At 43.1% G+C, this 20,516-nt stretch overlaps 2 protein-coding genes across 3 annotated transcripts; both read left to right on the top strand.

The window, feature by feature from the left end:
- Nucleotides 1-1,020: 1,020 nt before the first annotated feature.
- Nucleotides 1,021-9,179, top strand: LOC103717058 (probable tyrosine-protein phosphatase DSP4). The gene is made up of 5 exons (XM_008805296.4): nt 1,021-1,438; nt 1,558-1,651; nt 8,311-8,368; nt 8,467-8,510; nt 8,597-9,179. Exons 1-5 carry the CDS (start codon nt 1,140-1,142, stop codon nt 8,783-8,785), a joined length of 684 nt encoding a protein of 227 aa, XP_008803518.1. The 5' UTR covers nt 1,021-1,139; the 3' UTR covers nt 8,786-9,179.
- Nucleotides 9,180-9,618: 439 nt separating this feature from the next.
- On the top strand, nt 9,619-13,342 carry LOC103717057 (protein CELLULOSE SYNTHASE INTERACTIVE 1-like). 2 transcript variants are annotated; one of them, XR_001879976.3, is made up of 3 exons: nt 9,619-12,746; nt 12,845-13,039; nt 13,116-13,342. XR_001879976.3 is itself a non-coding variant. In XM_008805295.4 (2 exons), the coding sequence occupies exon 1, from the start codon at nt 10,962-10,964 to the stop codon at nt 12,702-12,704; it is 1,743 nt and encodes a 580-aa protein (XP_008803517.2). In that variant the 5' UTR covers nt 9,619-10,961; the 3' UTR covers nt 12,705-12,746; nt 12,845-13,328. The 2 variants fall into 2 exon arrangements, 1 of the variants encoding a protein (XP_008803517.2); XM_008805295.4 differs by having other exon boundaries at nt 12,845-13,328.
- The last annotated feature ends 7,174 nt before the right edge of the window (nt 13,343-20,516 follow it).

Below are 20,516 nucleotides of genomic sequence, written 5' to 3'. Positions count from 1 at the left end.
ATTGTAATATACTCCAACAGTATATGCTCATAGCCAAATTATTATTATTATTTTTCCTTCCGGAGAAAGTTACGTACTTTTTAACTTGCATATTGTAAAAGACTGGGAAAATGTAATCCATAGGAGGCTGCTCTCAGACCTGTTTCCTCGAAACTTCTTTCCATAGACTCTCTCTACGATGACTTTGAAACCAGTCTAGGAGAGCCATTCAAAAGTTCATTCAACCGTCCAACGTTGGCAGTACAAGAAGCTGTGCCGTTTGACCCAAGAAAGCTTTCCCTCATTATTATATCCCATCTCCATGCCTCAAAAGTCATTTGCTTGCCACCCCCAGGTCCCTCCCACCGTGAAAGGTGTCACAAAGCAAAACGAAAGAAACCCCTTTGTCGCTACGCTTTCCCAACCCTTCCCCCTTCTTTTACTTGCCGTCTCCCTCTTTCTCTTCCCCCCAGGGACCTTTTCTCAGTTCCCTCTTTGCTCGCTCTTTTTTGGTCATCCCATCTTTCCCCCCCAGCCGAAGAAAATTACACCTTATTATTTGGTATTGCTATATGTTTAAAAAGGACCAAAATATCAAGAGAAATAATAAAAACATATTTTTCTTTTATGAATGTCCTCCTAAAATTTTAAATTTGCGTGAACATCTCCTTAAAATTTATATTTATTTTATAACAATTAATTAAAAATAAAATAAAATTTTAAAACTACTTTTTTTATTTTATTATGATTGTTTTATAAATATTTTTTTAAGCTATCTATTAAGAATATTTTAGTTATTTTAATATGAACCATTAATTTTTTAACGGCGTTAGATGGTATGAGTATATATGCACAAAAAAAAAAGAAAAGTAAAATAAGTGTTTTACGGTGGTATTTAGGTAAATATAAATTTGGAGAGGATATTTATATAAATTTGATATTGAGAAGGGTATTTATGCAAAATATCTTAAAAATATTATTAAAACAGTTAAGAGCGGAAGGAAATACTTTGGCGGTTTATAAATAACCAAAGTGTCTCGGCGCTCTTTTTATACCCGATTCCAAAGCTCCGTGCCCTTTAGACTGTTCATCCCGAGAAGAAGATCTTGGAAGATTCCGTGACTGAGAGAGGAGGAGCGAGAAGGAATATACCCTCAGGGATGAAACTGGAGATGGGAAAGCGAGCCGTCGCCACCGCCGAGGAGGACGAGGCGGAGGAGGTGGTGGTGCAGGCGGCGGCGGAGACCCGGCCGTGCTTTTACTCTTTGTTCTCCAATGTCGGCGGCGAGGCCCCGGACGCGGCCTCTGCCGCAGCGGCGGCGGCGATGAGGGAGGGAGGGGAGGAGCTGTTCGTGCCGCCGCTGAACTTCGCGATGGTGGACCACGGCGTCTTCCGCTCGGGGTTTCCGGACACCGCCAATTTCAGCTTCTTGGAGACCCTCAAACTCCGCTCCATATTGTGAGTGATCTCGGAAGTTTTCGTTTCCCCCCTCCCTTCTCATACCGTTTTATTTTCGTGAAGCCCTTTGGCATTGCTCATCTCGCGTTCTTTCCGGTGGTTCTTGTGTGGATTTTTAGGTGTCTTTGCCCGGAGCCCTACCCGGAGGCCAATACGGAGTTTCTCCGGTCGCATGGGATTAAGCTATTCCAGTTTGGAATCGATGGTTGTAAGGTATAGCATTTGTTCTTTTGGCTTTCTATAGTTCTTGTATATGATAAAATAAAGGGCGTTTCTTGGAGTTGTTTCTGTGCCGCGACTAGCAGTAGATGATGATAACCAGAACTATCAGCATCAAGCCTTGTTGCCACTATTTTGGGTCGGCTTTCTGAATCCTTGCTCTTTGCCAATTATGAGCCTAGTTCTTATCCTCGTCATGATTCACCTTTTGATACAGATCAGGAACTCGTTCTAATTGGGGCTTGCGAGTTGTTGTCATCTCGTCTTGTTTCCCCAAATATTACAAGTTGTTGTTCATATATAATGATTCCTTTCTACATGGGCCTTGGGGGCATGGTTTGCCATTGACAGGCCAAATATGACCTCTCTTCTGTGTTGATATGAATTCCTGATTGAGTGGTTTAGGTTCTGTATTTAGCTGGGACTGTTTCTTTTGAGCAAAGATCTCTGTGGATTCTCCGTGGTGCACCGAATCTTATATGACTGCAACTGCAGCCATAATCACCAAAGGTTGCCATGGCTAGGTGATGGGCTGTATAATTTTCAGCTCCCTGTTTGAATGGTCATTTGCTGGTTAAGGTGAAGTCTTCTTATTTTTCAGTTTTTTTTTCAGAAGGTGCATATTTTGTTTCCCCATCATCATGGTTTTTGGTGTTTGTGATTTCCCCCCAACCTTCTGAAAGTCTGAAACAGTATATTTTGGATGCAACATTAGTTCTTGGTGTTGTATAAATGCGGACAGTATTTTTGCCTCTCAAAAAATATGAAGAGGTCGTGGATGATTGAAGAAGAGTTTAACTCATATTCTGCTCAAATTATCTTAGGTTCTGCTTTTGACTTTTGGTATTGCCAATATATCCTTCAATGTTGTTTTCTCTATTGTTTCATTCTTTATTCTATCATTTTAGTTTTTGAACCAGTCAGAAATATATTCAAATGTGTCCTCCTCATTATTGTATTTCAAACTTCTGAATAAGTGAATGACTTTGATGGCTTAGCTTTCTTGTCATAAGCTGAGAATGAATCTCTAATATCCTTGTTATTGTCAACATAATAATAATAAAAATCTTGGCATTGCCCAAAATCCTTTATTTTAATAACCTTTACGTAGGATTTTTCTGCTATCTTACACTGTGAATTCTAGTTGGATACCATGCACATGTACAACTTATGCAAGTTGTTACATGTAAAGCATGACATCGAGTTAATAAAGCCAATTTACTCTTTTTCAAATTTTTTCTTACTTCAAAATGAAATTGCAGAGTTTGTTGCTTTTTTATGTTAAAAATAGGTCTAGGTCTTATGTTCTATATTATCTGTAAAAGATCACTGACATGGAAGGTTCTTGATGCTATATTGGTGAAAAATCAACAGGACGACCTGAGATTTTTTTCACCAAGCGGCCATCCTTCTGTCCATATAGGAAAATCTCTAAACCAAGGTAATGGTTTATAGCTGAAAGAAAAACAATCTAACCAATAAATCACTTTGTGGCTCTAAAATTTTGTGGATTATTAATCATGAAAGTCCTTACCAACACATCAAGCTATCTAAGAAACTACTGTATTAGGAATAGTATGAAGTGTGGTGCCTCTTTTAAAGAACTGATAGCCTTGCCATATTCTTGAGCTTTAATGTGATCCTCCTTGCTAGATAAAAGCATTCTCTAAAGAGACTGTGCCTTACATATTGCAAGGTCCTCTGTTCCTCTAAATAGGCTTTGTTTCTCCATGTATGGTTTCAAGGATTAGGGAAAACTACAATGGCTAAACAGTTATGTTGATTAAAATGTAGTCAGTTTATTGTTTAAGAAATGAAATTTGAATACCTAAATTTTAGAGGAATGTGCATCGGGGTACAAATGCACATCGGCTGACATTATGACATTTTGATAGAATAAGGGAGATGTTTGGTTGACATAAAAGGATGTATACAAAATCAGTGAATGTAACAGCACATTAGATAATTTTGTTGATTTCATCATTTATGATCCAACTAATTTGGGGGAGGAACACGGTATAAAGGTGTGTAGATTTAAAGACATGATTGCACTGATGCAAAAATGATTCTGCTATGTTTCTGGGTGTATGTATGTTTTCATGCATGTGTGAAAGGAGATGTCCAAAAGAATTAGTCAGAGTAGCTAAAGTGGCTTCATGGTGGGCAATAAACAGAAACCTATTGATCTTCTTCTGCATATTTAAATTTGGCTTACCCAAGACCTAGTGAACATACTATGGCAAATTTTTAGTATCTAGAAGTCATGTCATGTATGTCCAAAATAACAGCATTTTATCAATGCTGTGCTCTGATAAAATGCTGCGCTAATATCAAAGCCATTTATAGTGGGGAGTTAGCATCTCAGAAAAATGTTGGCAGTTTAAATGGCTCTGCATCAATGGTGAAATTTAATTCTCAAACACATAACTATATGCATAATTTATGTGATATCAAGCATAAAAGAAGACGTCCATTGCTGCATTCTATTTGTAAGTCATCTAATTTTTGGTGTAACTAGGGTAAAGGATGTACATCCCAGGACAGACCAGGGGACAGTATAGGTGTTAACTAGTTTCACCAACGTCAGTGTTTTATGATGAATTGCTATTTTCTTTTGGTTGAAAAGTCCTATTTTTATTTTGTTATGACCTTTTCTTTATCTTGTTGATGTCAGGCAGCCCTTGCTTTTTTTTTAAGGTTGTAAATATAATGTTGGACTGAATTAGTGTGTAAACTTATGGGTTCTTCCCATAAGCTTCATAGTTTCCTCTATCAGAAAACAGGGTTTTTTCTCAAGATACAGAATTATTGATGACATGCTCATTCTTTTTTCCTAGTGGTTCTGTATTTTTTTTTCCTGTGTAATGGTCTGTGATTATTGTCTTAATTTTTTCTCATTATCATATCAATGTTGGACAATCCTTGGCTTTCCCTCTCATATTCAACTGTTAGTTTTAATATACTGGACAAGATCTGCTATCATACTTCCCTGGATATTTGTGTTGCTCATTGATGTTATAGGATCTGTCAAATTGTTCTTTTCATAAATAATTAGCATAATCTACTTTCACCTTTTTGAAGAAGTTTATAGCATTGTATATTTGATATTTAGACTCCATGATTTGATCTATTCTGATATTTATCCAACAGCTACACTCCCTTTTAACATATGTCTAACATCTCAGAATCTTCACGTGTGCAATGATGCATAACTTTATCATATGTTCTTTTAATAATGATGTCATGTATTGATGTAATTCTTCAGGTAGTCAGAAATAGGAAAAACTAATGCCACATTTTATTAGCATTCTATGTTCCTGTTCTTGTGTTGCTTTTCTTGGGGTTTCTGGACTTTCCTATGTAGAACTACGGAAAATTTCAGGGCTATTTGTCTAAACACTCCAGATTAGTTGACATAGGCAATAATTTAGAATAAAAAGAAACGGTTTATGGTAGGTCATGCCATTTCCAGATGCCCATAGATCAGTAGTCCAATGTTCCTAACAAGCTTTCATGAAGTATGTGTATTACAGCGGGGCCTTTTGTTGCTACACTCGGCTTTGTTAGCTTTTGAGCCTCAAACCATAGATGATTGTTGCTAGGTCGGGTGCTACCCATGCAACAGGGTCTATATTATATCATACTTTGGTCCTTATAACTGAGTCCATATAGATGGGATGAGACTAGTTGTTAAGTTTCATAATACCTTTGTCCATATTACTGACCTCATATAGAGGATAAAACTAGTTGGTAAAGCTGGAAAACCTTAGTTGTTCAACTGGATTTTGGAGACCTGCATTGCAATCCTGTTCATATATGTCAACAGCCTTCCATAGTTTCCAAGCATTTCCCAAACGCTGCTGCTGCAACATGCTATATTGACTACACATGAAGGAGAATAAAGTTACAAGAATACTATTGATTTATGCAATTAATTAATATATCAAAGTAGCATTACTAGATAGATGGAGAATTTGGGCATGCATATAGTTTTTTTTTTTGCATATTTGTTAGGGTAGAATTGATGTCTAGGCACGAGGAACATGAAAATGGTGAAAATATGATCAGTTCCCATGAGATGTGAAAAGTTATTTGTACTGATGATGAATGACAACATTGATGGCAAAACAAAAGCATATGATTGGACTTATATAGGTTCCATTTATAATGCCCTGGTAAAAAAATTGAACAGGAATGAGGTGATGTATGGGGTATGACATGAAACATTTCGGCAACATATGCATAGCTTTCATGTACCACAATTAGATACACATATGGTAAGCAATTAGTTTGATATTCCTAGTGTAGTCAAGCATATGGAATCTATATCATATGTCCTTTGAGGCCCTAATTTTTATCTATACATATTTGTAAATATATTCTGAAAGACAACCCTAAGGACCAATATATATTTGCTTATTCATATGAACAGTCTTTGGAAATAACTGAAAACAGGTTTCCATCTGTTACAGAAAGCAAGTTGTTAGAATAGATGACAAATTTCTTTATATAAAAATAAATTATTATACTATAAGCTATCTTTAAATAATGCCAATTTCAGTTTAGCATCTGTATGTAGTATGTACACATGCTACTTGAATAACATACACAGGGTTAGATAGGTCTCAGTATAATGTTGTTTTTTTCTCAACTTTTATAGTGGTTAAAGACATTAGCAAATTCAAGAAGAAGGTATTTTCATGTTAAGAATGGTATCCTTTTGCTCCATGTGAAGAGTGTTCAGCTATGTGAGTAGCCAAATTGAATGTTACTGTTGGCTAGAAATTACAATCAAGGTGGCCAGAGGCAAAAGGAATGCTACTATATTAACAAATCCTTGGTGATTTTACTTGCCATTTTTGTGCTTTAATATCTCTACTAAGTTGCTTGCTTGTGGTTGCCTTCGATGCTAATGCATTTGTTGAAGATTATCGGGGAGAGAGAAGTTTAATGTGTCAGATAAAATGAGTTCTTGGATTATTAGAAATAGACCTGCTGTACATAAGAATTGAATCCTATTGTACCATAGAACTTCTATGATGCTCCATGATATCCCAAAACAGCTTGTTCTTGGCATTGGGTACTTATAGTCCATGGAAACTATTGCAGGTTTAAATGGGTTTATGGTTAAATATGAGGTGGCATTTTCTGAGTAGTTTAAGAAAAATCAATTTGCAATTTGGCCAAGGAAGGATGTCTGCAGAGTGATTATAAAATAAAGAATGTTCATTCAATATGATGCTCTATAGGTTGACAATTGGTTTGGAATTATTTTTTCCAGAATTAACAAAATTAGATTTTTAATACAACTTAGTGTCGAGGTGCTTAAACTTTGAACAAAAATAGATTCTTTTTAATTACTATGTGAATTGACTCGATGTTTTTTGCACTTTTATTGAGTTTTGGTTATAGTTCTTAAATTTTAATATTAAAGAGCGTTTCAAGAAAGGAAACTGTTGGTGGTTTTCTGGTGATGCGATTTTTACACAGAATATGAGGATGTAATTGGGTAGGTGAATTTTGTACAAAATGCCTCATATAGAGTGAAGATCCAGATGCAGTGGATAAATGGATAGTTTTCAGATCAGTGGTAGCTTTGTTTAATTTATAAATTATGATGGAATGATAGCTGCTTGTTGGAATATGTGGCATTTTGTGGTTTTATTTTGCATAAAACTCAGAGCATAGAGTTTGGTGGATTCTCTCGACCTTGTCTTTCAGTCTAGAAATGAATTATGACAAGGACCATAGAGTTTGTATTTATCTTCCTTTTTTTTGTGTGTCTGCATGCACAAAACTCTTAACTCATGATAAGTTACGAAAGTCTTCTCTATATCAATTGTAGCAATGCTTGATTTTTTTATTCAAGGTCATATAGCATTGAAGGAATCAACTGCAGGCAATTCATCTACGATAGTGCCGAAAATCAATCAACTTAACCTGCAAATTTTATTCCATCAATACGAGGTTAACTTTTTGAAACAAGTACATGTAGAACACTATTACAAGTATCTTGCAAGTGACGTCAACCTTTAGTAAATCAGCACTGAGAGTACTTGACTGAAGCAGCTGGGAATAAGAGATTGTTGACCATGAATCATGAAGGGCTAGTTGGGGGATCAGAGACCTCCCTCACTGGTTGTGTAGCCAGAAAATTACAATTCAACCTGGCAACAACCCTGTAAAGTTCATTTGTGGGCCAGAAAAGGCGAGATTTGTTATGCAACTATATTCATCTTTTTCAGCACCAATCATAAGCCAGTGATGAAGTTGATAAAGACTGTGATTAACAAAATTTGGAATGATTCTCCATTTGGATTGAGAGGTTTACTTCAGTTAGCATGAGAACCAAATTAAATGTATCGACTTCTTAGAATCCGTGGTGTTCGTTGGGTTCGTGTATCATTTTGCGGTTAAGTTTGAGTTTTTTGCTCGACCAGTGAACAGCAGTCACCTGATGTCATTCTTCATTGCTGAGCGACCTACCGGCCACAGGCCAAATCTTATACTGTCATCGCTGGGATAATTTGCAGGAAACTTCTATGCAATTTCATGATCTAATTACTTTTCTCATCTTAATTTATCTTTTGCTACTTTATGCTTCTTTTTGGTTAAACTATAAAGAATACACTAAAAGAAAATATTCCTTGCAGGAACCTTTTGTCAACATCCCAGAAGATACAATTCGTGAGGCTCTCAAAGTCGTCCTTGGTATCAATCATGCATGATCTGTTTTTTCTTGCTTGCTGGATGGAATTCAGTTAAATTCCTTCTGTTCAAGATTTATATCGTCCAATTCTTAATTGCAGATGTCCGAAATCACCCACTGCTTATTCATTGCAAACGAGGAAAGGTAAGCAGCGAAACTGGTTCATTGTCTGCCTGTACGGTTACTAAATTGAAGAACTCTTATATCTTTGGTAATATGAACTTGTCCAGCATCGAACCGGTTGTGTAGTAGGATGCTTGAGAAAACTGCAGCGTTGGTGCCTTTCTTCAATATTTGATGAGTACCAGCGTTTTGCTGCTGCCAAAGCGAGGGTTTCTGATCAGAGGTTTATGGAGTTATTTGACATCTCTAGCTTAAAACATTTATCACCTTCATTTTCATGTTCTAAAAGCTCATAGGAAGGCCAGCTGTTCTTCATCAGGACAAATAATTAGTTCAGTCTCCTGGATGATAGAGAATTATGGCATTCCATTGGCATAGTGGTAAGCTAGGAAAGAATCCTCTTCTTCACGATAAGAATGTTGAACTGCGTACTATTTGGAATAAGTAGTGATGCTAATTGAGTTCATTTTTGTAGTCCATCAGTCTGGTATGCTCAGTTCTTTTGCGACTTTTTTTTTTGGATCCCTTGCATAATGAACATTCTCCGGTTGCAAGATGTAAATCTCAGTCACAATTTATTGATGTCATGTTGCAGGAATTCTGTTCAATTTTGTCCCTCTTATTGATGCTGTAATATTTAAAAAGATCCTTTTTCGAATATGTGAGGAACAGCTATGTCTATTTCTCATCTTTTCCTTTTGCTCATCTCACCGTGAGATTTTCAGGAGTTACAAGCATTCTAGAATGAAGTAACTCGAATAATCCTTGATTAACTGTTGGATTTTTCCCCCGGATGAGGGGTTCTATCCCTTCTGCGATGTATATTTGCTGCAAGTGCTTCCTCATAACATTCACTACATCAGTTTGAGTGAAGTGCATGCGATCCTTCTCATATGAACATTCTATAAACTCGTTATCTTTATCGCCAATTGAGGTCACAACATCTGCAGACCTGTTTTGTGCTGGAACTGTTAGCTCGGAAAATTCTTGAGTACTTTGTTCGATACATTGGCATTCTGGTTTCTCACTGGTAGCCGTATATGGTCAATTGGTTATAGGGTCATTTCATAGCGTGATAGTATGCTGCTGGGATCCATGTAGCGGAATTTTTTTTTTTTTAATAGTGAACCAGCATCTCACTATACACAGTGAAAAGGTTCAGAGCAATCACAAGACAAAATAGATGGGAGACAAAATACGATCAAATGTCTGCGGCACACGATCGGACAAACTCCATAATACAAACTCGGAGTGGTGGGCTGCATAGGAGGCGATGCAGTCTGCAACACTGTTTGCCTTCCGAAATAGATGGGAGATTCGGAACAAATCAAGCTTCTTTACTGTGCGCCAAATATTTTGGAGTAGTGGGTGTAAATCCAACCTTGCCTGCCAGCACTGGATCCAGTCAACCGCTGTGGCTGAGTCGTCCTCTAAAAATATCCGCTGAACATCCAGATGTTCTCTAGCACAGATGAGATTCTTCCATGCCGCGTGCAGCTCCGCCACAAGAACGGATCCACCGAATGTACGCCGGCCTCTAGCCATAATCAATCTGGAGCCGATTCAAGTGGATATTAGCTTATGCCTTTGCCAATGGGTCCGGTAAACTTTCCATGTGCCCATACCATAGCAAACTTCCCAAAACATTTTTCTCTCTAAGGAATATATCGGAGAATATTTTATTACCTTAATAATTGGAGATTGTAATCGTAATGATCTGTGAAAAGGCGGGACTCGATTAGCTCGATCAACGGCTTCCAAGCGGCTACCGATGGGATGCGTGATTGGTTGTTCTTGTTGGTTTCCTGCGAGGAGCTGGTTGTACGATCTTCTCAGCTAACCGACGTCCGCAAAATAATGCAATATTTAACCCATCAAATTTTCAAAACACATTTATCTTTCCAATAGCATGCATGTAAACTCCATGCAGAAGTTGCCCACTTTGTCTTCAAAAATGCTTTCCTAGGTATATTTTATCCTTTCATTTATGGCATCAATCCTAATCATCATCTGCATTGGGCGTGGGGTAGGATTGGTTGGTTTTATAAGATAAGAAAGATATATCCAACTCCAGATCAGAAAACTTGAAATTTCGTTGCTGTCTTCCACTTGGGTCGTTGAACATGCCACTACTCTGTAGGGTATAAGATCATTAAGTGGATTCCATGGAATTTATCAAATCCCTGTTCCCCGGGCCGCCGTCGCTATAACGCACGGGTACTTCCCAAGTCTTTTACGTTCCTTCTATAAATCCACGATCCTGTAATCCTCCTCAGCAACCATCCCCACTTGTTCCACCCGCGCTCTTCAACAACTTTTTATGTTCCTTTCCTTTCCTTACAAGCAATCCTGTCCGTCCATTCCATCTCATCAACCCCGCTAACCCCTCCTTTTCCTTGCCCTTTTCTCGGTTCCACTCCATGCTCCTCCACCTGCTTTCCCCACCTTCCGGAGCCCCTCGGCCTTAAACCCATGACTCCCCTCTCTCCTCCGCTGCCGTCCTCCGCCTCCGCCGCCACACCCGCCGAGACGCTGGACCTCATCCTCCACCACCTCCTCCCCGTCCTCGTCGTCGCCGCCCTCTCCGTCAAGTCCTTCGTCGGCCGGTGGCGGCTCCTCCACTCCAAGCTCTCCCTCCTCCAGTCCTCCCTCGCCGACGCCGCCAGCTCGCCCCATTGGCCGGCCAACCCCCTCTTTGTCGACCTCCTCCCGCCCCTTCTGTCTACTCTCCGCTCCCTTCACTCCCTCTCCGCCCGCTGCCTCGACCCCTCTCTCCCCGCCGGCAAGCTCCTCCTCCAGAGCGACCTCGACATCGCCGCCTCCGCCCTCTCCCTCCACCTCCACGACCTCGACCTCCTCCTCCGCTCCGGCCTCCTCCATCACCTCCCCAGCGCCGGCGCCATCGTCCTCCCCCTCCCCGGCCCCTCTGCGTCCCGCGCCGACCTCGACCTGTTCGTCCGCGACCTCTTCGCCCGCCTCCAGATCGGCTCCATCGACCTCAAGAACAAGGCCCTCGACTCCCTCCTCCAGCTCCTCGCCTCCGATCCCCCCAAGCTCGCCCCTGTCGTCGCCGCCGAGGGCGACCTCCTTTCCCTCGTCCGCCTCCTCGACCCCTCGGCCCACTCACTCATCCGTGACCAGGCGGCCGCCGCCGTTTCCCTCCTCGCCACCGCCTCGGACGCCTCCCGTCGCGCCGTCTTCGAGGAGGGCGCACTCGGCCCCCTCCTCCGCCTCCTCGACTCCGGCTCCCTCGCCGTCCGCGAGCGCGCCGCCGCCGCGATCGAGGCCATCACCACCGATACCCCCAACGCCTGGGCTGTTTCCGCCTACGGCGGCGTCCCGATCCTGATCGCCGCCTGCCGGTCGGGATCCGGATCCCCCGCCGTCCAGGCCCTCGCCGCCGGCTCCCTCAAAAACATCTCCACCATCGATGACATCCGGAGCGCCATGGCTGAGGAGGGCGCTGTCCCGGCCCTGGTCGATCTCCTCCTCTCCGGCACCCTCGACGCCCAGAAGAACGCCGCCCTCTGCGTCTGGTCCCTCGCCTCCGCCGGTGGCGAGGAGATCCGGGCCTCCATCGTCCGGGAAGGGGGCCTGCAGCGGCTTATCGAGCTGCTCATCGAGGCATCGGATCCGGAAGCGACAGAGCACGCCCTGAGAGCGATCGACGCCCTCTCCACCTCCCCCGCCGCCGCCAGAGCCCTTTCCTCCTCGCCGGGATTCTTTGCCCAACTCACCGATCTGATCCGCCGCGGCAGCCCCGCCACCCAGCAGGCGGCGGCGGCGGTTTTCTGCAACCTCTCTCCCGGCGACGACGTCAAGCGGTCCATGGCAGGGTGCATGGCTTCGCTCGTCAAGATGCTGGAGTCCTCGAAGCCGGCGAGCGCTCAGGAGGTGGCCGCCCGGGTGTTGGTGTCGCTGCTGGCCGTCCGATCGAACCGGAAGGTGCTATCGAGGGACGAGAAGAGCGTGACGAGGCTGGTCCAGATGCTGGACCCAAAGAACGTCGAGGTAGGCAAGAAGTTCCCGGTGTCGGTGGTGCTGGCGCTCGCCGGCGGCGGCGGCCGAGGCTCCCGGCGAAGGATCACGGAGGCCGGCGCCTGCCAGCACCTCCAGAAGCTCGCCGACGCCGAAGTCCCCGGGGCGAAGAAGGCGTTGCAAAAGATCGCCGGTAGCCGGCTAAAGAGCTTCTTCTCCATGGCTTGGTGGGAGTGAACAGTGCTACGTCCACAGTAACTAACCCGATCCGCCGTGGAGGCAAGACTTGGTTTAGTTAAAGCTTGGGTTAATTTACTTACCTAATTTTAATAAGATGTCTGGATTAATTTAGTTTATTTGTTCGGGATTGGACGCAGGCGCTGATGGCGGGAAGGCTAACTGTTGGAGAGACGAAGAAAAATGATTAAATTAATAGAGAACAAGTGGAATATGAGAATGATAGGAGTTACGAGAAAGCAAAAGAAAAAGGGAGTTTTCGTTGCAAATAGACTATAATTTGGTGTCTTTAGGTACAGTGACAAAAGAGAAGCCTGGATGCGGAGTTTTAGGAAGTATCCTTGTGCTATTTATTATTTTAATTTATTTTTTTTTTTGGCTATGTTTGTTTGCCTTGATTTGATCCACAAGGACTGGCAGGAGCCATGTGGGTCTTGTTTACTATTTCCCCGTGTATGGCCGGTGTTGCAGATTTTGGCCATAGACTTTGTTTTGTATTTATCTGGTTGTCTTGCTTTTTTGTGTGCGTTCGATTGACTCCAATCTTTGAATTGTTTAGTCCATGTAGTCTGTCTTTGTATATGATACTATAGTTATTTGTATATGCTGCTTTTCTATTGTCAACAATGCGGTTGGACCTAACACAGCAATCGAGCAAGCCCTTCTCAAGTCTTTCTTTTCTATTGAAGCCGGTTTTAGTTCTCCTTAGGAAAAGCACCGTTCAAATCACCATATGAATCTATTTCTAAGCCTGCATGGAACCAGTCATGCATCAAGGACACGCTGGATTCTCGGTCATCATTGGATCTAAGATTAGCCTTGTCTTTGTTAGTTTTCGATGCAGACGCACTAATCCCAGTCTCCCAGAGACAATTGAAGGATATCAGAGCGGAAGAGAGAGGGGGAAGTGGAAGGGTAGAGAGATAGATGCTAAGAGGCAGATGCCGAGGGGCCCAAAGGGGCGACTGCAAGCTCACATCACATGGCAAAGAAAGAGGAATTTAGCTGCTGTGGGAGCTGGAACTGGGGCCTTGGGAGATGAGTTAAAAAGAGTGGTAAGTGGGGGCATCTCGTCCCCACTCCCCTAATTCCTATTTCTCCTGCTCATCTCCTGGAATCGCCTTCTCTTTTCCTTTTTTTTTTTTTTTTTGTCTTCTTTATTAGTGCCAAACACTTCGATGGAAAAGTTCACCTTTCCCCGCCTTATGTCCCGTGAAGGCAACTGCAGCGGCGAGCTGTAAAGCCACCTCCCAATTTAACTCTCGCATCATTGCTTTCATCTCACCACCACCTCTCGCCTCCTTCCTTCCTTAATTTTTTTTATCTCCTGCCATAACTTCACGCATTTACAAACGACAGTTACAGTGAAATAATTCAACAGGACAAGTTGGTTGGCAACCACCACTCCACCTTTTTTTTTTTTTAAAGGATCCTTAGCTTTTCCGACGCGTCGTTAGATAGTTAGGTTGTGTTCCGGCGATGACAGAGATAGGGGTGGGGTGGGGGACCAAAGTGTTGACCACCCACCGTATGGACTTCGGGCTCGAACCGTGTTAGGTGAGGCATTTGTTCCGCAGTCGGAGACAGGTGACCTGGATTGCTACTTACTGACCCCGTGCTGCACGTCACATGCGCGGTGGAGCCGGATCCGATGGCCCATGGATAATAATGCCTTGTTCTACGTGTGATGGGCATCGGACTTGACCCCAATCCCATGTGACATGCGTCACGGCTGCCTACATTGGCGAGTAGCTGCGATCCCATCTGCATGCCTTGCAGAAGATATCAGGTGATTGGCCGAACACGGTAGAGTGTTGACAGGCACACTATTCATGTATTTCGGAAGACAAATAGTGCAGCAGATTGGGCTGACTCCTTCGCAGCACACCATTCAGAAGAATTCCTATAGGAGAGTTTTGAGTCCATCTTTTTTCCCTTCGTCTTTTTCTTCTCTATGACTCTTATGGGTGCACTCGTACGTGCATAGTGTAAGGTACCATTGTAAAAAAGAAAAATAATACTAATTATAGATATAGACACAGATACATACCAGAACATGTTTTAAAACAGATTTGAGACACTCCATCTTTGCCCTTCACGACCTGCAAGTAAATCTAGGGGATATTTCCTTTTCTCTTGTCTTTCTTTTTGTACGACTAAGCAATCTTCTCTCATCTGTAAGATTTTCCTTCTCTTTGTTTTATCTCTGCTGAAAATGGCCTTTTCACGTATAAGAGACTGCATGTATCTGAGTGCACCGGGATGGTGCAACGGGTCTAGAGCAGGCTGAAGGGATGGCGGGCAGTGTCTTTATCTATGATGGATAGATTGACACTGATCAGATCTGTACTTGATTCCATACCCTTGTATCTCATGGCTAACACGATGGTGCCAAGGACAGTGCTACTGAAGATTGAGCGGCTACTTCGGAGCTTTTTATGGGGCTCGCATGGTGGTGGACGGGGGGTGCACTTGATGGCATGGGGGAACATCTGCATCCCATTCAGTGAGGGTGGCTTTGAGATTCTGTCTCTCCTAGAGAGACGGGAGGTGCTCATTGTCCGGTATGCAGTCCAGTTCCTTTTGGAGCAGTAGGGGATCTGGAGCCAAACCATGGTAGCCTGTTATGGACGGGTGGGCCCTGAGGCACTGGCACGAGGGTGGAGATGTTCTTTCTTGTGGCAAGAGATTGCGAGGTACCTGCTTACTGTGCTAATGCACACTAGATGACTGATAAATGATGGGCGCAGTATTGATGTGGCTGGGGACCCATGGGTAGGCGCCCTTCTCTTGCGGCATTGGCTGACTATGGTTAGTATCGAGGATGCGGATGGCTTGCGGGTCTGTGATCTCCTCATCCCCGAAGGGGGGCTGCATGGGACTAGACTAGGCCGATTTAGCTTTTCGAGGGGCATCTAGCGGAGAGGATCTGTTCCCTTCCGTTACCTGGGTGTGCTGGTCCAGATGTGTAGGTTTGGAGCACCTCTACCAGGACCAGAGTCAAGGTGGGCGACCTCTCCCATATTCTCCAGCGGTAGTACGAGCTTGGACCAGACTGTGCCTGGATCTGGCACTTGGGACTCCACCTAAGGTATCACTGTTCCTCTAAAAGGTAGTCTGGGACCGTCTTCTGACGAGAGCAGTACTTAGTGGATGAGGATTGAGGATTCCCCCGGTATATGGGGATTGCGGTGTGGACGAGACAGTGGACTATGCCTTGTTTCAGTGCACATGGGCTAGGGCGACTTAGCGACTGGAAAGGATCCCGCGGAAAGTTTGGGGCCGGAAGGACCGGTTTTTACAGGCCATGTGCTGATGTTTGGAGTCCCCACTGCTTCGCTAGAACGCGGCTCGAGCAATTTGCTCGTCCTATCGGATCTAGCTGATTAGGAATGCTTGAACTTTTGGCGAACGCAGTATGTCACCGAGATTTGTGGTGGAGAGTGCTTGTGTATATGCGGCGGAGCTCAGTTACATCATACCTGTCGAAGGGACCTTGACAGCTCAGGACATCTGAAGTTCCTATTTTGCTTCGGCAGCATCCCATACGGTGTTTTTCACTTGGGAGCCTCCACCCCTCTGTCTTGGACGGAGGTACGAGAGGCGACGCGGGTTTTGTTATTCGAGATCCATCTGCCACAGTCGTGGCTGTAGGGGCAATCAATTCTTCGATATATTAGTTCTGGATGCGGAGTTGAGGGCCGCGTGGGCGGGCCTTCGTCACGCTCGGTGTATTTTATGGGCCAATTCCATCGTCTTGGAGGGGGGACTCGGCCACGGTCATCAGTTGGATCCGTGGAGGTCCAAGGGGTAATGGTTGCGTCCACCCTTTACTTCGAGATATCTGGACAATGGTGAGGGATAGAGAGGCCTTTCAGATCAAATATGTTTTCTGTGAAGTTAATAGAGCTGTGGACTGGGAGGCTGCTAAAGTAGCCAGTCATCTTAGTAGTACCCTGTGGGCTAATAATGAGTAGTTGCCCCTAGCACTCCGAGGTATTTTGTTTTTTGATTTTATTGGATACATCCATACTCATCAGGTATGATCGACCCGCCTTAGGAAAAAAAAAAAGAAAAGAAGGGAAAATGGCCTTCGCTGCGTTAGCGTAGAGGTTTTAGGGCTTTTACTGCCTTCACGTCTATTCTAAACCATATATAGGTTCAATTAGTGCGGTTTGCTTCTACTTTTTATTGTAAGTTGGTAATGTAGTTTGATGAGTATCGCTCGGAGGGTCTATCATGATCTCCTTGTTGATTGAAAAGATGATGATAATTTATTGATCTAGATAACTTCCTATTTCTTGTAAAAGAAATTAGTGAACTCTTATTGACAAGATTTTAAGTTCGCGAATGCATCGAGCAATGTATTGGGCGAGGATGAGTTTCTTGGCCAATTGCTGCTCTTGGACTCCTTTTTCTCCGCCTATTTCAGCAGAAAGTTTCAGACGATCATACTTCACTGGATGAGGTCTTCTGGCATCCAAACTGTAAAGAATAATATCTAACTGCAATTAAAACTTTCAAGGACTAGTCTTTATGTATATGATCTCGATCAACGTGATGACCTTTATCAATAAATTAAATCTTGAAATTTAAAAAAAAAATCCTCAAAAGTGCCATTCTTTCAGTTTTCCTCATTGTTATACATCAACTTATGTCAAAAATTGCTGAGTTAAATTGGATCAGTCAAAAACATGTCTACAAATTGCTATACATTATGCCTTCCATAAAGCAGCTGATCTTAAACCGAGTTGGGCCAAGCTTTTAGTGGAATGTTGCATGAGCCTAGATTACATGATTGCTGGATTGGGCCCGCATCATCAACCTTGTACATCGGCATGTTACAAGATCAATTTTCTTAATATATCATGTTCCAAATTCATGTTCATCAACATAAAATGATAGAGATAAGTCTGTAATTATGTTCCATTTTCACTCTAAGCATAGCGACACAATCTATGGTGTGATCGGCACAGAATTCTTTCACTACAGGTTTTTGGTAATTCTAAACTTGACCCATTTCCTGTTAATTTAAGTTCCTGGGATCAAAAGAACATTTAGTTAAAGCCTTAAATGTGCATGGTCTAGGGCACAAACAGGTAGAATGAGCCGGAAACACATCCATTCATCCATTATAGAGCTTAATCGAAGCCTAATTAGCTAGATAGTTAGTTCATTTCAATGAATCGACTGGTCTAAAAATCTACAAGAAATGCTTAACTCCAAAAAAAAAGAATCAAACAGTCACTCTGGTGAAAAGTGATTGGTGCAACGGAAGCATTGCTCCAAACCTAATACATGAACTTTGCATTCATTGCTTAACTCAATAAAAGCCGGGTGGTCATTACTCATTACCTCCCTTTCCATCAAAAAAAAAAAAAAATCTATACATAAACTTTCATGGCTTAAACAAAAAGAGCACTGCTTCCAAGCACCATTCCACTCCCTAGCAAGAGCACCAGCTTATTGCGGCAAGTCAGGGATTGGCATGGTAGTATGGTACATGGCATGGGTTCGCATAGGCAACTGGTAGGCTCCATCATCATCCCACCAATCACTGCATGGGGAACTTGGCATGGGAATGGTGCAGTGAAGCATTTTTTTTCTCCTAAAGTACAGATGCATGATACGATTTTTGACTGCTGGTATGATAAAAAAGGATGTGATTTATTCTGCATCAAGGTAACGTTCCCACTGGAAACCAGTGCATCTGTACCCAGATCATGAAAGCTGCATCGCGGTTCAGTGTACCAAATTTTTTTGGGTAGGGTATCTTATTATTTTTTTTTGGTGACGGATGTGGATGCATGCAGCCCATAAAGTCAGAAAGAATGAGAGAATATAAAGAAGCCGGGACTTGGACATGAGTATTCCAAACAAAATCTCCTGAATGGTGGGCTGCATAGGACGTCATCCAATCTACCGCACTATTCGCCTTTCGGTAAAGATGAACAGCCCGATGGGAAGCACAATCCCTCAAGAGGCTGTAAATGTCGAATATCAGTCGCAATCCGGCAGCCGCATGACCGAAGTCCTGGATCCCCTCGATCATCGAGGTTGAGTCTCTCTCCAAGACAATACAGTCTGCGCCCAGCACACACCTCGCATAGGAGACGCCCTTCCATGTAGCTCTAACCTCAGCGTCCAGCACACTCTTATCAAAGATCCTTTGACCCCTAGCCGCCACAAATCGGACCTTTTGATCTCTGATGACAAACCCTGCGCCGGCATAATCACCCTCCCTGACACTTCCATTGAAACTCACATTGAGAAGACTAGGGGCTGGGGGCTCCTAAGAGACGATCGTGGTTCTGGATGCTACAAGAGCAGAATGAAAGCTCCATATTTTTCTAGCCAACTCAAAGAATGACGACGCAATGACGCCAAAGATCTCCGTTGTATGAAGAAGTGCTCTGTCTACCACTAGCCTTGGTTGCGCCCCTCTGTGCTCAAAAACTCGAGTGTTCCTATCTAGCCAACAATGATAAACCAGGTGGGCCGCCCTAATCTTCTTCTCCACCATGGCAGGCCTCCAAGAGGAATCCCTCAGATACGGTGGGCTGGGTCAAACTTTGTCTCCAGATACGCGTTGTTATTATGATGCACAGGCCTAAGCTTAGCCCGACCCATTTTGGCCCAACTAATTCCGGCTGATGACGGCCCAAAAGTTGATCTGAACCGGTCGAGCCGCGTGCTATCACGAGCAAGAAGGTGGACAACTATGACTGCAATGTAGGTCTGCATGTCAAGCATCTGGACACTTTTACTATACAACAAAAACTACCCAAAAACACTTCAAAGCAAATTGTAGTGCATTTATAATCAAATAATACATTAAACATACACTCTAGTACTAATTAGGTTTTTGATTGTATTACACCAAAAGATCGTATGCTAATTATGCTAGAGAAGATATATCTCAACTAAAGTGTCAAATTGAACTCTTCCACATTGATTTCTTTTGATGGCATAGCATTAATTTTCAATCTACATTTGAAAGAAACAAATCTGAGATACATATATCAACATTGTTATGACATTTGAAAAGTAGTTCTTAGTTATGGAGAAATCCATGGTGCCTTGCTTCACTTGATATATATCGTTCTTAATTATTGAGCTGCCTTTGCGTGATACAGTAAAGTAAACTGTATTGATCTAGGGAATTAAATCAGCTACTAAAGAATCATTGTCTAATCTAAGTAAGTAAGTTTAAAATAGTATACTATAAATTTTAATATTATAAATTTCCTACGCTTACACGTATGGGTGTGGCGGTATCTATAGAACCCCTTTTTTCTATAAGTATCCCAAACAAAATTCCTAGAATGGTGTGCCGCATAGGACGCCACCCAATCCACCGCACTATTCGCCTCCCGGTAGACATGGGTGACCCGATGGAAAGCACACTTCCTCAAGAGGTTGCGAATGTCGCGTATCAGTCACAGTCCGGCAGCCACATGACCGAAGTCCTGGATCCCCTCGATCACCGAGGCTGAGTCTTCCTCCAAGATAAAACAGTTTGCACCCAGCACACGCCTTATGTAGGAGACGCCCTCTCACGTTGCTCTGATCTCAGCATCGAGCACACTCTAATTGAAAATCCTTCAACCCTCAGCCTCCACAAATCGGGCCTTCTGATCTCTGGTGATAAACCCCGCACAGGTATGACCGCCCTCCCTGACGCTGCCGTTGAAACTCACCTTAAGAAAACTAGGAGGTGGGGGCTCTCAGAAGACGACTGTGGTCCTGAACGCTACAAGAGCGAGATAAGAGACCCGGATTTCTCTAGCTAACCTAAGGGACGACAACGCA

The sequence above is a fragment of the Phoenix dactylifera genome, chromosome 1 (assembly GCF_009389715.1).
Source record: "Phoenix dactylifera cultivar Barhee BC4 chromosome 1, palm_55x_up_171113_PBpolish2nd_filt_p, whole genome shotgun sequence".
NCBI lineage: Eukaryota > Viridiplantae > Streptophyta > Magnoliopsida > Arecales > Arecaceae > Phoenix > Phoenix dactylifera.
This window is presented reverse-complemented; position numbering and strand designations above follow the sequence as displayed.

What these genes read in the sequence shown, in the direction of transcription:
- LOC103717058 (XM_008805296.4), top strand. Translation starts at nt 1,140, where the DNA reads ATGAAACTGGAGATGGGAAAGCGAGCCGTCGCCACCGCCGAGGAGGAC. An exon ending in CTCAAACTCCGCTCCATATT is followed by an intron (nt 1,439 to 1,557) that starts GTGAGTGATCTC and finishes GTGGATTTTTAG; the next exon opens with GTGTCTTTGCCCGGAGCCCT. An exon ending in GGCTCTCAAAGTCGTCCTTG is followed by an intron (nt 8,369 to 8,466) that starts GTATCAATCATG and finishes TCTTAATTGCAG; the next exon opens with ATGTCCGAAATCACCCACTG.
- LOC103717057 (XM_008805295.4), top strand. Translation starts at nt 10,962, where the DNA reads ATGACTCCCCTCTCTCCTCCGCTGCCGTCCTCCGCCTCCGCCGCCACA.